The sequence below is a fragment of the Atractosteus spatula genome, chromosome 9 (genome assembly GCF_055471065.1).
Source record: "Atractosteus spatula isolate fAtrSpa1 chromosome 9, fAtrSpa1.hap1, whole genome shotgun sequence".
Taxonomy (NCBI): Eukaryota; Metazoa; Chordata; class Actinopteri; order Semionotiformes; family Lepisosteidae; genus Atractosteus; species Atractosteus spatula.
In genome coordinates, this window is record NC_142714.1 from 20,196,814 (window position 1) to 20,214,119 (window position 17,306).

Below are 17,306 nucleotides of genomic sequence, written 5' to 3' on the forward strand. Positions count from 1 at the left end.
CCCAATATTAGCCTTGGTTTTGAACCTGGACATAAGCACTTTAGATTTACTTAGCAACTTCCACACACCAAGGCTACTCACATCCCTAGGGAAAAGTAAAAGAGGAATTAGCATAGAATTACCATAGCAATATTTCTAAGATCTGCAGTCCATTGAAACAGACTATTTTAAGCAATTGGTTACAAAATACAAACAAGAAAAATCATAATAGTCAGTTATATGCAATTAAATGATGGTCATAGTTTGCTGGTTAACAGGGCTTAATCCCCTTCTGCTGAGCTCTATCAATGAAAGTGACACTTTGGCTTATTAAAACAAACTGCCAAGTGAAAAAGTTTAGTGAATGGTGCCCTTAGTGACAGAAAGAGAACAGGTACCCTTGGAAGATAGAAGGAAAAGGGCCTCCTTCTGGGCCTGACAGCTTTTGGGCCCAGGCTGCGGTCAAAGCCTGGGTCTGGGGTATTAGCGGAATGGGGTGGGCGAGGCTCCTGCCGGGGATCCACAGGAAACAGGGACTCGGCCTCAGCCAAGAACTGAGTCAGGGAAAGGAGTTCATTCTCATGTAAGCTTCTCCTGCGCTGGAATATAACAAGCAGTGTGTCCCGTCAAGATCCTGTTGCTCTATTTGTTAGGGGTCAAAAAGAGGAGGAGGGGGGAGTTTCTGGAGGAGGCTTGGGAGCATTGAATTATGGTTCATGAAGCAAGGATTTCATGAATCATTGTCTGCTACTAGCACTACAAGCTAGAGTATGATCAAAGCGATTCTGGCAATTGTTCATGCTCTTACACGTGACTGTGTGTTTCCTTCTGGATTCCAGATTGTAATTTTTATATGCAGTGTTAAAGAGCTAGGCATAATTGTGGAATAACCCTCAGCTGGATACATGTTCTGATTCAACCTCATTTTTAATTGTCTCTGATAATGTTGCCTCATGTCAGAGGGTTAAGGAGATAACCTCAGATTTTCAAGTCAGAAATTGGTTTAATTAAAGGAGCACTATCTCTCTGCCTAAGGAGTCAATCGGATTCATCTATCTGCATTTCCGCCATTCATCTGTCCTTTCCGGACAGAAAGGTTTGATCGCTCCAATACATCTGAATGATGTGCCAAAAGAATCAATACATATGGATATATTTTGAAAACACACCCAATTATTTAATGCATCACACATTATCGAATCAATGCAATCTCATGAATTATTGGATACGACATGATAAAAAATGTGCCAGCAAGTAGTAATGTACGTCTGCATATATGGAGGTGATGTATGAAATATACATATTTATCATTTTCATTCATCACACTAACGATCGCGCAGCTCAGTAAAAGACAGAGGGAATGTACTCTGGAATATATGCAGGCAGGAACATCATAATGTGAAACAACACTGTGGACCTCCCATCCACTACTACAAGTCTCCAGTAGTGCTAAGGACTGACGGGAAATACCTGTGATCGACCCAGAAGCTGCCAGTCCTGTCTATGGACTCAATTAGACCATTCCCAGATTCAGACGGAGCAGCTTAGGGATCATTTCTGTATGCAACATCAACCACTGCTGACAGAACTCAGCATTATGGGAGACTGACAATCTGGATTACAACCTTTAGGCACCTCTGCAATAGTAATACTACGACTCCTGACTGGTGTACCTATATACTTCCTGACTGTGGTTTGTGCATTAACAAGGATGAGATCTTTTTGGATTCCTATCCTATACTAATTCCCTATTTGGAATCAAACTCACAAATTTGCAAGGCAAAACACAAGGCAAAAAAGAAGAGTTAGATTACCTTCAACACACTACAACTGAAAAATGACTGTAAGCCCATTTCCCATCTGACTGCAAGCTATAAAATAATGTTTTATTAACACTATATATAATTAAATATATAGCGTTCATTTATATAACACTATACAGACATATTGCGGGATGCTCATTGTGTTGATTATAATCTTAGGCTTTACAAATTCAAGATTAACAATGTACAAACATGGGGGCATTGCAGATGAAACCATTCCTTCCGTTTCTGCCTTGAAAATGACAGTAAACATCCCTCTTTTTCCTAATGCAGGTTTTTGCTCCAGAACACCTCAATGACGAGAGCAAACCGTGTGCTTCTGAGCTTACAGCAACAATCTCTTGGGATCTCCAAAAGAAATGCTCTTACAGTGGGTGGAGACAGCACATTGCTCTCCTGCAGAAACTCTTCCAAAGTGACCATCTCGCTGCCTGGGGAGGACGGCCTGTGGCGGGGGCGGCCGGGGGGCTGGACATGGCTGCTTTTCAGAGGGGTGTCATATGACAGCAAGGCGCCCCGAGAGAGAGGGGCAGAGTGGTGCTGGTAGCCGTCCCGGGGCAATGTTGTAACCTCATGGCCGACAATCACCTCGTCGCTAGACAGACTGGCAGGCCTTCCATGAGCCCGTTCCAAAGAATCTGGAAAGAGCAGCACAGCGTTACCAAGGGAAGGGCTGCCATTTCCTTCTGAAGAAACAGCACACAGAATAAACCGAACAGCAAAGCTTAGTACAAAACATAACATTCGATCCCGCAGTTCCATACTAGGGGTCCTGACCCAAAAGTAAGTTGTGAGCTATTGAAGAGGATTATGGAAAGTGCTTTGATAGCCTAAGATCTGCCATATTACATTGCAGTGTACATACAGCTAATCCTTAACAACGTCCTCACACATGTATTGTTCAGATTATTATTATTAATTAGCTCCTGCAGACCAGCTAATTTTAAAAGGCCCACATTCTTTAGTAGCACTAGCTTACAGTCCACACTGTTCACAACAATGTTTATACCGTACCTATCTGTCTAATAAAGGCCAATTAATGAGCTCTGGCATGAAGCCCACTCCAACAACAGTATCAGCCAGTTTATTTCACATTACATACGAAACTTAAACGTTTTTTTGTATGGGGCAAAAAAAGCAATGCTGAAGATGACATCTAGAAAGCCTAAATGCCATGCTTGGAATATTGATTAATGTATTTTGGCTTCAAACCTTCCACACTGTAAGTACCTCTGTCATGTTCGCTTATCTGCAAATCTCCTACTGATCATAAAAATATCATGTGTAGACACTGCTGGCACATTAATCACGGTATAAAGTGATGAAAAAGAAAATGAACGAATGCGGAGGAATAAAAGTTTTTTAAACATCTAGCATTAGACATAAAAACGTCTTCTATTCAAAGTTTAGGAATGTTCTTGTCAGAGTAATAGCATTGTGATATGGCAATGGTCTAAGTGATGTCTAAACAGTTAATAGAGTAAAAAGGAACCGTTGCTGTGAGGAGCACAGACCACTGCAATTGTGGCATGTGTGTGCCTGCTGAATATTTGTGTAATCCAAGCGAGAGTCAGTGAAAAGGTTGTGCCCATGGGGACGTCTCAGGCTGTGAGGCTCTGTGAGAGGATTCTGAGGACTGTGGTCCAGGGTATGTGTGGCTGGATTGCTGTATGCTGGCAGGCGTCCGTGAGCAACTGCTACTCAAAACTATTGCAACCAAGTTTCTGTTCTGCCCTGTGAAATGAGGTTTGGGCAGCAAGCCCTTTTGCTAATTGCTAATTTTATTCCTACAACCCACAGACCTCCTAACACATCAGACGCATTGACAGACTGTAAAACATGTGTTCACTATACAACAGTGGCCCATATTTGAGCAGGTTTACCTAAAGCCCTTTAGACAGGGTCAAAGTCAGAAAATTGTTCCAAAGAAAAAGAGAACCCCTGACCCACCCATCCACTTTCTAACTGTTTTATCCATTACAGGATTGAGGGGGAGGCAGAGCCTATCCCACCACAAGGCAGGATACAATCGGGATGAGATGCCAGTTCATCACAGGGCACACACAGTCACATACACACTCACACCAGAGCCAATTTTTTCCCTGAAGCCAATTAACCTACCAGTATGTCTTTGGATTGTGAGAGGAAACCAGAGCACATGGATGAAACCCACATGAACACAGCAAGAGCAGCACTGTGAGGCAATGCTTTCCACTGTGTCACCGTGCCTCCCCCACAACAGTTTTACACCATTTAAATCACTTTTCAAGGAAAAGGGCTCTCTGAAGTAAGAACAGGTTCACGACAATGTTAAGCTGGGAGGCCATACCACTACAGCCAGGTACTGTAACAAAGGCCTTCTTCAGAACAGACAAACCCACTTCTTTAAAAGCTTAATCTGGAAAATCATCAGAAGTACCTTTGGAGTTGACAGGAGAGCTGCTACTGGAGCTATTCCTACTGATCTCTGAGGAGCTTGGCCTGTGAGCTGCATGAAAGAAACAAATTTGGTTATAGGGTTTTCAATATCGCCTTTTCAAAAGAAAACTTTCAGAGCCTTTTAAAAAGCGTTGCTCTTTACTGCACTGCGTACGAAAGCACTCTGGTATCATCAGATCTCTAACACTAGCAAAGCGGAAATGAAAGAAACCTCTACACTCGACCTTCCACTGTGAGTATAACTGAGGTTTAATAATGCTTCATCAGATAAAAAGACATTTTTAAAAATCAAATCTGCATCAGTTAGAAAGAAAAGAATGCTTTATAACTTAGGTTTATTTCTGTGTGTATAAACCACATTTGCCTTAGTAAAAGGTCAAGACCCACACACGTATCAGTCATTGTCTGATGAGACTGTTCTGCTCAGGTCTGAATCTGAAAATGTCTCACAGACATACAGAAGTTTTTAGAAGATCTCAGGACCATACTTTGTACAATTGATCCTAAAAGCTCTGTGCTTGATTGTATCTCTCATGACAAACATAAATGTAAAAATCTTTCAGTAAGGTAAACAATATTTGTATTACTATTTCCACCACTTTCCTTGGATAGCTATTTGAGTATTTAAAAATAGACTTTTTCCTTGCAAATGGAATGCAGTAAAATACTAAATTTTGACATAATTCTTATATTAATAGTTATGTTGTATCCTAAGTGAAAACTACAATATATTTAAAACTAAAAACTTGTGTTCTTTTTTGTTGAAGTTCATACTGTGTGAATGATTCATATTGCAGTTAAAAGTAGGAGACCCTTTCTTTGGCATGAGCCATTGAAAAATGTCTTGGCTACAGAATTTCCACCTTAACTGGTGTTGTGACAACAGGTTTTTAACAGGCAAATGATTTCTTTATACTTGCAGAACTGAGTTTAGATGGAAACATTTATGTGAAAGTAATTACAAATGAAAAACGATTCAAAGAACATTCTAGACCCACCATTATATGGCATAAAAATAGAAAGATTCAGAGATATGTTTAAAACAAGGCAGCACTTGCTTTTAAACAGCTCTCTCTTTCAGATGTTATTGGTTATGTTTCCCTTTGATTTTTGACCTAAAGAACTGAGTCACTTTAGCATGTTCAGAGGCTAAAAGGAACATTTAAATCATTACAAGGATGAGAATGTTCAATTCATCTGAGTTTGCTCGGTTGTCTGTAGTTTATCGATCCAAGAATCTCAACCAGAGATTTGTCTTTTCAAAGGGTTCAGGGAGTTAACTTCAACAGCATATCTCGACCATTCGTCCCAGACATCTACAGATATTTGTACGAAAAGTAAAGTATCAGTCCTTAAATCATCCACACTTTATTTCTATTTGTTACCTTGGGTCATTATTTCATTGTTAGAATTTTAAGCAGTCAGCTGCAATGACTTAATTCATATCTTACTAGATTTTTAAATACTCAACTCAAACTCCTCATAAGTTGCTCTGATCTTTAATCCTGTCTGCACATGCCTTAAAAACCAAGAATTATTATTGACACTCTGTCCACAGCAGCAATATTGACATTCAGGTGTACAATCTTAAAATCACTGCAGAGGCATACAGTATATGGACAAGCACGACCTAACAATGAATCCATACCTTCCTTTCCATGGTAGCTGCTGACAAAAGCTATATCAGGTGATAGTAAATGCAAATCATCATCTGAATTAAACCCTGCCAGAGAGAGAGAAAGTCTGCCATAATGCCATAATATTATATGCCACAAAATATTATTTACAGTTATCGAGTTACATTTTTTAAATTGACAGAACTAATGACTACTGTACAAGTATCTTTGTGCAAAAGGTACACAACTTTAAAGAATTAGAACCATAAGTTCAGCTAACCCATATGAAGAGGAAGAGTCATGTCATTCAATGTGGGGAGATCTGACCAGCACGACCTTGACTTGGTATACAAACTCTTATCACTGCAGGAAGTGTTACTGAGTGACTGTGAGATGTCGGTGTGCTTATTCATCAGATAAACTGGGGCCTTCCTCTAAAAGGCACTAAGGCAGACAGACTCTTTTTTTATAGTTCTTCATAGAAATGTGGATATCAGACATGCATCATTCAGAGATGATGCTACCGTTCTGTAACATATTTGCAACTACAGACAACATTTTGTCCCATTAATTATGATTAAACATCTTAGGCATCTGGGCTTTACTACACCTCCAGCAAACATTAATGAAGTTGCAGCCAGCAATTCCATCGAGCGTGGAGTGATTCACATTATTTATGAATACATACTGTATGATGTATATACTCTGTAGGTGTCCAATGAGGTAGGTTATTTGTCCTTTCTAGTTTCCAGTTCGGTAAGTACTTAATGATTCATCTGATGAACCAGACATTTTGTGAGGGAAGCCATGGTACCAGTTTCAGCCATGGGGCTAGATAGACTGTATTAACAAGTGCACCCTCTTTTCTTAGTTCCCTATCATGTCCATTGTGGGTTAATGCTGTTGAATAAGACATTGGTTTCACCTTTCCTAAATACCTTTGAGGATTCAGTTAATAATCTCGTCTTAATTAAATCGCCCCTTTGTTCTGCAAAAAACAGACCAGGATTTGAATGTGTAACAGTACGCTTCCTTTAAAGAGGAAATGCAACGCTGTTTTTATATTTCAAGGTTAGACACAATTGGCATTGATGAGTGCATTTCAAACCACCATGAAAGTAAAATGTACACAGTAACGTCTAAAACCTCCTATTTACATCACAAAATAGATTCATTTTCCAAGTATGCACAACATCATGTTCTGAATCACAGAACAAGGCAAACTTTTGGTGATGTGAAGCGACCCTGTGACGATGTAAACAAGCAGGCTTGTAAACACATCTCTTTTAAGCCAATAGAAATATTGCTCTCAACTTCAAGATGGTTTTGCAGACAAATAAGTAACATTTCTCAACTCTGCATGCAGATCACGTTGAAATATTTAAGTGGTGAAATGCCTCCTGTGCAACCTGTACTTATTCTCTCGTACATTGCATTACATTAGTCACTACAGTGACTAGCGAGCAGGAAGAGCTGCTTCACGTCGCAATTCGTGGGAAATCAGGGGTTTGCGACAACATGGCGACTTACAGTACTTTCAAAAAGTTCATGATCTTGTGCTAAATTTGGAATTTGTCAAAGTTGGCAATACAGTCTATTTTGTTACAGAGATTTAATAACCAGTCTGAGAAATGGGGACTGCAGTTCTCCTTTAAAAACCCTAATCCTAGTCACATTTTTAAATCAATTGTAATAATCGGACAATGTGCTAATACAAAAAAAACATATGACACCTGATTAATTCACAAAAAATACATTTTGGGTAGCTTTTTCACCAATTTCCTGAGGTTAGGATTTCTAATGTTTATGTGACAGCAACAAGAATGTCTGCCTTCAAGTTTTTGCCGAATAGAGGACGTTACAGTTGTGTCACAGCAACACAGAACTAAAAGATTCAACGTGGCACTCCCAGTTACTAAAAACCACATCTAAAATGAACATGCTTACTACAGAGAACCATGCGATTTATTTTAAGCAAAATTATTTCATTTGCATCATTCTTCCAAAAAACAATATGCCACCGATTGGAAAGATTTTGTAATTATACAATTTCAATATGTGCTAATAAAAAAATCAATCAAGAACCTGGTATTAAGAGACTCCTATTTACAAATGTAAGACCTTTTGATAAGTGGCGATGTTTGTCTTGCTGAATGAGTCATTTCAGTCACTAGGAATTTAATACATATATATTTAACACACATACTGTATGTAATGCAATGTGCATTTCTGTTACCGCCTATGTGATTAGCCCCAAAGCTGATTTCCAATTTTAACAACTAGAGATACCTTGAAGGGACAAATCTAGGGATGTGTGGGTCTCTGATTTTACATGTTCAGGTTTTTTTTTTATAAAACCATGTTATGGAACAAATATGAGAACTGTGTACCTTTGGGCCTGTGAGCAGGCCTGGAGGTGGGGTTGGGAGTGGACATGGAGGCACTCGTGGGAATTGCTGAGGTAGAGTAGGTCATGGATCCCAGCTCCATGCGCCGTCGCCTAGCAACAGGGTCTTCAGGGCCTTCCACGCTTTCATTACTTCCTGTGGTCCTGTGCATCTCCCTTAGTATAGGGCTGGTGTCGTTGAAAGCTAGAGCCAACAGGACAAATTAACTTTTGACATTAGAAACAAAGAGATCTGCAAACAAAGCTGGTGTCGTCTAAAGCCATAGCTAAAGCAAGGAAGGTTCACGGCCGGTTGTGCAAGCAGGTGTACAAAAACGGGTGAAAATGCACAACAGCATAAGACGGGGCCCTGTGGTATTGGGTGCAACCTCCGATAGTGGCAACTGGAAGTAAATTGCGCCAAAGCAGAATAGATCACAGAGAAATTTTCTTCATGCCTGACTAGTAAGGGACTTTAAAAAGCCCAAACCAATACCCCCTAATTTGAGCAAAATAAGAATTCAAACTGCACTGCAAACAAGAGGCGCATTTATTTTACGGCATGCAAGTCAGAAAGTGCCTCATAATTAAAGAGTTCTAGAAACTGCCCTTTGAAATAATGATTCAAAAACATTTTTTGTGGGCCCACCTTCAGTATTTCACCTCTGGGGAAATATGCTGTGTAAATACAGTTTTGCTGAGCTTCCACAGCAATCTTGGTGCAATAGTCCTGACCTTTCCAGGAGCACTGCACCACAGTAAGCATAAGTGAACAGTAATGTAAAAGGGCAGTGTGCAGTAAAAGAAGATGACAAAAATGTCTGAAGCAGTGACTCCCAAAGATGACACAAAAGGGAGAATTATTTCCATGTTCCTTTAAATTAAAATATTACCATGACTAGACTGAGAACAGACAAGGATGCTAAACTTATATGTGCAATGTGAAAAGCTCTTGCATCACTCTCATCCAGACATGACTTGACAGCTTCACTTTATATTTTATTTTACATGAGTGTGGATTCAGAGAGTCCGAGAAGACTATTGTGGAAATGTCTTCTAAGACCATTCCTAAAAATGCTGAAGGCTATTCAATTTTTTCCAGCATCGGAGAAACTTAGCTGATTTTGGAAAGATGCACTCACCAACAGTCCCAACGTAATTTGGTTTGTGAGCTTTAACTTGGTCTTAAACAGAGGGAAGGGAAAGAACAACCACATATAGTTTTGTTTCTCAGCATGGCTAGTGTAGAAATACGGTGATAACCTTGTTTTGTCATAATGATGAGGATGTTATACGTCTCTGCTGCATAGCAGTATATCTATAACCTATCATTTCCAGAGGTTAGAGATTTTACTGACAAAAGAAACCACGATTAGTGCACGCACAGTCCTTGGTCGAGTTTCAGGCATACCTGCTGCACAAAACACAAGCAGTCAAGCATCAGTTTCTTCTGTGCAAAGGGGCAGTGCTATCAAACATGCATTAATCCTAAAATTTTTTGTGCTCTTAATTGCTTCCAGAATTTTAATGCTAATGGCTAAGATAAGCGCTTCCTTTCACAGAACAGCTGGTGAGTGGCTCTGATCAGTGAGCCTGCGATTCTTTAGACGGTGCTGACACACGATCAGGCCATCTATAATTCATGGATACATCCTTACTGAGCTGGCTAGCGGGGAGACAGAGATGCGCAGGCAAGTCGTGCCAGTGAAGGAAAAGGTGAAAGGCAATGATGCAGACAGCGAACGTGATGTAAAGGTACAGACAGGACAGGCGAAGAGGCTACAGCCACGTGTGACACTGCTGTTAAACAGAAATCTAGCCAGTGTTTGAGGGCATACAGGAGGAAGCATTCATGTACAAAAATCCTCCATATCAGAGAGTTAAAGCTCACTCTTACACCTGCTTAGTGCAAGTCTTAAATATTAAGAATTGCCCTCTCAAAGCAGTAAAGCAAGCAGCTATAGCTCTACTTTGTGATTTTAATTGATATGATATAATACCAATTTAGACTTGTATTTAGACCAAACACAACAGAAATAATCGATCAAATTGAACACGGTAAACCAGCTACACATATAAAATAAAACCCATTATCATTTAACATGATAATACTCCAGATCTAAAGACTAGTATTTAACGTCAGTTAAATGTTAGTATTTAAAAGATACTACTTACTGCAAGTACATTCAAGCAGATTCCAACTCAAAGCCTCAATGGCCAGGCAAATGCTGTAGTATGTCAGCATTTTCTTTTCATATCTATGCATATCGGTGTGGGGCTAGGGGATTTTTTAGGATTGGTCTGTTTTTTTATTAAACGGGCTAGATGAATGTTCTTGATTGTAACTGTTCCTACGTTGTTCAATGCTGAGCTTATCACTGATCACTCCAGTCCTCTTCCAGAACAGGGTTCTCTGTAGGTTGCGCTGGCCAGACCCTCCGTGACACAGTAGCTGTACACTGCCAGTTACAGGCTGTGTGCTTTGTGTTAGATGGAAAACAAAGGCAGTGGACAGAAAAATAAGACAGGACTGATGTGTTAGAACTCCCCGATTTCTGAGAAAGAGATGGATTCGTTAGGAGAAGATGGGATGTCAGAGGATGACCAGAACCGGAGGCGCTTAGTGAGAGAACGCCGCTCAGGGGGGGTCTTGGGAGACTTCAGTTTCTCCTGGCTTTTGCTTCTCAGAAAAGGGAACCGTTTCGATGAAGTTGGAGCTACAGGGTTATTGCACAAAAAAAGAGAAAAAGGGTTGAATGGAAGATTAGATCACTTAAAAAAAAAGAGTAAAAGAACACCCCAAAACAAAAACAATGCATGCATTAAATCTAGATTTTTACTATTAGAAACAGAAAGAAACACCTTTCACCCAAGAGTGGAATAAAAGCAGAGAGGCAGGTTTAGAGATCTAGCCACCTCAGCAATCTTTCCCTCTTCCCAGTGACAGAAACATTAGATGAAGGGATTAGTAGGAATAGTACATTTACATCTCTCTTACAATATCTTTGGATATTATGCCCTCTAGTGGAAAACTGAAATCTTGATTCATTTTAAGATCAAAGAGGTCCACTTGTTAAAGATCTGAAGATACTGCAAATCAGTAAGCTAGCAGTTCGCAGTGTTTTTTTGTTACAAAGGGGGAGTGGAGATGAGCTTCTTGAAATCATCCTGCTTTCTTAAAATATAATCCATGCGTGAAAATAATGAAAATAATGTTGGTTATGCTGTGTCTGTGCTTGTGAACAAAAATGAATTGTAAGTTGATACATCAGAAAAATGTACCGATATGAAGTTTTATTCAAATCAATTCCCATAAAAAATCATTGATGTTCTTTAGTAAGGAACAGGCGGAAAATGCATATAAAGACAAATTTACATATTCTTCAAGCAGCACAATCGGGCAGATATGAATATTTCTGAACTCCACTCCAAAAAATTAGATGGAAAATGGCTAAACTCTTCAACAAACAGTTTGTGGCACAGTAACGAAGAACTTAATCAACCGATTGTCAAAGTAATTCTATTTTAGGAACAAGGAAAGGTTTATTACATACTGAAAAGTGCAATAAACCTTTACTTGTTCCTTTGCAGCCTACACATGCTGACGCAAGTACCTATCTGAACTCTATTTAATGCAAACTGCATGCATAGTTCTTAGAATGTGGATATAATTGATTTGAAATACAATGTTAATGATAATTGATTTACAATTTCATGTGGCTTAATATTTATATTTCTTTGTGTGACTAAATTCACAGTTCATGGTAGCATACATAAATGCAAGACTCTATTAAAAAACAATGAAAATAATGTTGGTTATGTTGTGTCTTTGTCTATGAAAAGTGAATGGAAGTGATAGTTCTACAAAGTTAAATATCTGAGACAGGATTATTTATTTGCTAATATATATTTAGTAGCACGTCAATTGTTTTTCACAAGCCAAATTTCACTTCTTGCCTACCTCTTAATCCCTCTGTATAGAGAGAATCAACCCGGTTAAGTGATGCTTCCACAGACCTGACTTTCTCTGCACTGCCTTTTGAGCTTTTGAGCTGCAGCACAAAAACGATCCTTTCATCTTTTCAAATACCATACATATCCATTTAACATTTCCAAAAGTCAAAATTTTCTCAACACAGTCCTCATTTGCTCTTCGCTCTCTGGACTCACACCTTTAAATATTCACATTCAATTTCAGGAATCCGGAGGAGCCAGGTGTGCTGGAATTTATAACAGACCTTGTCAATGTGCTGCCCCAGCAAGTAATGCCAGAGAGGTCCGGTCAAAGCAAATATTTCTGTGATATTTCATCATACAGCCTTCTTTCTACCCACCTGCAGCCGCCAGGGATACTCAAGTAAATCACTACATTAAGACAAACAGTCGACCGCCGTACAATCTGGTGCTCTGAATCACCTGTGTGAAAGGGATCCACTTAAGCGCGTTAAGGCATTATTTTCATCTCCACGCTCTGCTTTCCTCAGCACAGAGGCTGGAAGCTCTCCCTTGAGGCCGGCACACTGAGCTTGGCCAGGCGGCCCCCTGAGCTTACCTTTGGTGATGCTCGTGTGGTTCTCCTCCAGGGACCGCGAGCCCACCGACTCCATGCTGAGACGGGAGCGCCGGGGGGGCAGGGGGGGCGGCGGGAGTGGGGGGGGCTCCTCCGGACAGTCCGACGGCTGCGGCTGAGGGCCCTCCGGGTTGGGCCTCAGGCGTTCCCGGGAGCCATCTTTCTTTGGCTTTATCAGTTTGACCAGAGCTCTCGCACCAACCCAGTGATTCCTCCTGTTAACAAAACAAAACAAACTGGATGAGGGAAGGGCTATAACGCAAATCCTTTTCAGCATGAGCATTTCAGAAGTATAGCTGTTCAGAATACAAAAAACAATCCAGTGTGTGCTACAACTTAGGAGGCAGAGAGGGGGTGCTTACTTTTTTGGAATTGGATCGTAGAATTTATATTGATCCATAATCTTCTCTTCTAGTTTCTCTTTTTGCCTCCGGAGGGAATTTAATTTGTCTCTGCAGCAAGAAAAAACACAGCTTCACATCAGTATTTCAGAAGTGGTGGCAAAAACTAAAAGAAAAGACAATGCCTCAAAAGCAGGCATCAGGAGATGTTGACCAAGAGGTGTGAAACTAAAACAACCCACATTAAAAAAAAACAAGTAAAGAGTCTTTACACATTAGCAATTTACATTCCTGAATTCCAACGTCTCAAAAGCAGCGCTCTGCAGATTTAGTTTCAAGACAATGTGTTGCAAGACACTCTAATTGTAACCAACATTCATCATTCAATTCCAAACTCAATTTAAAGTACTTTCTGGCTCCTCGTTGCTCTACCACTCATCATTAAGGGAACAAAAGTTCATTCCTAACAAATGGGTTTTAATCGCCTTTTTTTAGGTGAAGTCGAGTGTTTTGATTAAACAATCCATGTGTTGAGAAAATTAAGTAAAAGGAAGGAAAAAGGTCTTGTTAGGGCAAATTCCAAACAATAGAATCCAACTAAAAAATACAAAGAACAGGATTTCACACAAAAAAGAGGAAATGGGGATGATGAAGCATAATGACATAAAGACAAAACAAAATCATTCTCATGATCCTACTTATTGACCGGCAAAAGGTAATGTGACAACTTCTTTCCACAACATTTAAGAGCCTCTCAGGCTTCACCCAACTTTGCAAAATAAAAACTCTCAAAAGACCATAGTGAGACATGTAAACGTGAAGTCAAGTCAATATACCTGTTAGTATATACAATGGCAGCAAGAGCAGCCATTTTGTTAGAACCTTCTATAAAAAATGAACAGGATTATCTCCTTTAGTCCCCTTCACAGCTCACTAATAGGCAATGTGCATTGGCAGTTTCTGTCTTCTGATTCAGGATTCCCTGGAGGAAGACACAGCACCTACCATTCTCTATTCATCTCAAATGTGTTAAAAAAACTAACTCACAACAAGAGGGCTGGGGGGTCTGGAACAAGCTGCCTAGCTTTGCTGTTGAAGCCAACCCCTTGGCCTCTTTCAAAATACAGATAAATGAGAATCAAGACAGGCCAAGTAGCACCCTCTCGACTATAAGCTATCTCGTGTTTCCTAGTCTTATATTTTCTCTCCCCTGAGCTGCTCTTACATGTACTGTTTTTGCTCCTCGTGGTACAGCTCCTTGCTCTCCATGGTGTGCTCCAGCAGGCTCTGGTTCTGCTGGCTCAACATCTGGATCTGGCTCAGAAGGTGGTGGTTCTCCTCCTCCAGGTTCCCCTTCAGTCGCGTCAGGAGCTGGAGGGGAAAACAGAGCACAGCAGAGTTCTTTTACCACAAAAAAAAAACTGAGTTCTCAAAGTTAATTAAAAAAGGTCAACCCTAGCCTATTCTTGGCATGTTTTTTTTAAGTAAATAAAAAATAATGAGCTGCTTTCCCAGTTCTTCAGACTTTAATCACTGGCTTCCCGCCCCCCCTCCTCCTGCATTTAAAGGCAGGGCTTTTACTGAGTAACCTGCGGTGCTGACATACCTCGCAGTGATTGTCCAGCTTGGCGAGGGAGATGTCCATGTTTTGGTTCTGCTCCTTCAGCTCATCGAAGCGAGCCTGCCAGCGGTTCAGGTCCAGCTGCGCGTTGTTCAGCGCGGTCTTCAGCTCCTTGCCGTGCGCTCGCAAGCCCTCACATTCCCCCCTCAGCAGGTCGTGCGCCGCGGTCACCCTGCACAAGACACGCGGCACCGGTTACCCCCCCTCCGCCAGCAGGGATAGGCCTGGAGAGCCTTTCCTTGTGTAGAAGCAGGTGAGTGAGATCCGTCAACTTGAACATGGGGGGGGAAAGCTGTTTTTTTGCCTTTGGTCTGTAATCGCAGATCTTTCTTCTTTTTTTATGCTCTAGTTTTGGAAATTGCAACCTGTCAATCGTCTCGGCTCTCCGCCTCAACTGTCGTAACTGCATGGGAGAGGTAATGGACCTTTCAATAAATTAAGACGCTTCGTAGAGGTTTTTGGAGTTCAGTCCTCAACAAATGCTTGTAAACGTTTTCAAAAGAAAATTAACCCATAAAGATATGCAGGTTTCTGGATTGCTAACTCAGACGTGCATGACCGTGGTTTATCTATGAAGTAGACTTCTATCAGTACTGTACAAGCAGATCACAAGGAGGAGATGAGACAGTTCACTAGAATGATTCTGAACCCAAAGAAAAGTCTAAGGTTGATTAAAGACCAAGACTCTTGTCTGACACTTAAATATTTAAACTAAAAAAAAACTGAACAAAAAGTTGTCATACTGAACTGACATGATATCCATTAACACCTTAAGAGGGCTTTTGAACTCAGAAAAACCATTATACAAATTGTCCAGTAGAGGGAGACAGTGATTTACAGCCACCTTGCGGAGGGCAAATTAAGGTTTGAAAAAGCAAGAGGCTAGATAAAGAAAATATCTGTTTGGAACTAAACATGGTAAATGTACAATATAAAGGAAACTTTTATCAAAATAACATTAACCGAGCACATCTGTTTTAACACGTCATCGAATCAAAACTGGAGCTGAATAAACATGTTGTAATTTCTGTTTGCAGGACTTTTATACCGCTTGTTCATTCTAATAGAGGACGGGCAGCAGAAAGAAGGGAGTGGTCAGCACGTGGCAGAAATAAGAGCGGAGGGGTGACCTGTCCATCTGCTCCTTCAGGTCACAGTTCTCTTCCAGAATGAGGCTGTTCCTGTGCAGCTCCACCTCCAGGTTCTCCTTCTCCCTTTTCAGGGCCGATTCCAGCTCTTCCACAGCCACCTTCTGTTGCACCAGAGCCCCATACCTGCAAGACGGACAATACCAAAGGAAGAATGATATTCATTACTGATTGCGTTTAAATAGCATTTTTCATCGTACAAACTATTATTTATGGGAGGGTACTGAATCCAACTGAAGAGCAGCTTCATCTGGGTGATACGCAAAGTAAGAAATTGCTTCACTCAATTTTAAGGCCATTTTCCCACCTTTTCACTTAAGCTGACCAATACAAGGAAATCAGCAACACAATTCTGTTTTTGGCAAACTGTAAATGCATTGGAACTTGTGGTACATTCCTGTTTCGTGCTTCTAAGGTCCAGTGCTTGCCTGGGTTGATAATGTGTAAATAAAATATCAAGAAGAAATAACTTCTTTTTTTCCTATGAGGAGGAAAAAACTTCAAAGGAGGAACAAAGAGGAGAAAACGATTTCATTACGGCCATTCATCAAAGAAACACTGCAACAGAACATAAAAAAAAAACCTTAGGAAACTTGGCAACCACCTCAGTTTCCATTTTAATGTAGACATTGAGACTTTTTGTGCATGGGATAGGTTTATGTCCAAAAAAACGATCAGATCCTGGATTTAATATCTGTGTCCTGTATGAATTATATTAACGGCTGTTCTGCTTGACAAGATATGCAAGAAATTGTTACAGCTATAGGCGATTAGGAAGTGTCTCTAAGAGTTTAAAAGCTTCAAAGCAAAGGGGATGTTTGCTGAGATGTAAGGGCTCCAGATCCTGCGATCAAATCATAAAGCTGACCTTGGTTTACCTTAGTTACTTATGTTCTGGGTAAATGATTAAATATCAATTGACAGTCCGGAAAGACACCATATAAGATCAGATCAAGACAGAGGAAAGAAAGGGGTGGGGGGGAGGAGACCACGAGAGAGAGGAGCCAGGGAGAGATGGAATATGAAGTATGTGCCAGGAGAGAGTTCCATGTTCGAGATTAGAAGACACGATTGGGCCCCATTAGTTAAATCTTGATAAGAGAGATTGCTACTCTGTAGCTTTCAGGGAGTGAAGAATCCCTCAATTTAAAACTGCCTCTCCTGCTTAGTGGGTGCATTTAAGAATAGGAAGATAGGCTTCCATTTATTTTGTGGGTTAGAGAGAGATTTAACCGCAGGCTGTACTCTATTTAGTTCAGAAGGCAGCTTATCTCTTCTTTTGGCCTTCTTCTTTTGGAATTTTGTAAGAGATGAATACTTAGTAGCAGTCTGGGGTTTTCCCTGGTGATGTAGTAGATCTCTGAAACGCCTTGTCTGTAAATC

The 17,306-nt window shown here is 40.5% G+C and overlaps 1 protein-coding gene across 2 annotated transcripts in view; it reads right to left on the bottom strand.

Moving 5' to 3' along the window:
- Window positions 1–17,306, bottom strand: part of ccdc88c (coiled-coil and HOOK domain protein 88C) — an 82,692-nt gene that overhangs the window by 4,155 nt on the left and 61,231 nt on the right. The window contains exons 21-30 of one of the 2 annotated variants that reach the window (XM_088925646.1): window positions 15,906–16,049; window positions 14,761–14,947; window positions 14,380–14,525; window positions 13,176–13,265; window positions 12,796–13,028; window positions 8,248–8,448; window positions 5,890–5,964; window positions 4,222–4,290; window positions 2,172–2,440; window positions 378–578 (exon numbers count right to left, since the gene is read on the bottom strand). In XM_088925646.1, the coding sequence (XP_088781772.1) occupies window positions 378–578; window positions 2,172–2,440; window positions 4,222–4,290; window positions 5,890–5,964; window positions 8,248–8,448; window positions 12,796–13,028; window positions 13,176–13,265; window positions 14,380–14,525; window positions 14,761–14,947; window positions 15,906–16,049 (1,615 nt within the window). The remainder of the gene's footprint in view (window positions 1–377; window positions 579–2,171; window positions 2,441–4,221; window positions 4,291–5,889; window positions 5,965–8,247; window positions 8,449–12,795; window positions 13,029–13,175; window positions 13,266–14,379; window positions 14,526–14,760; window positions 14,948–15,905; window positions 16,050–17,306) is intronic. The other variant, XM_088925645.1, reaches the window with a different exon arrangement.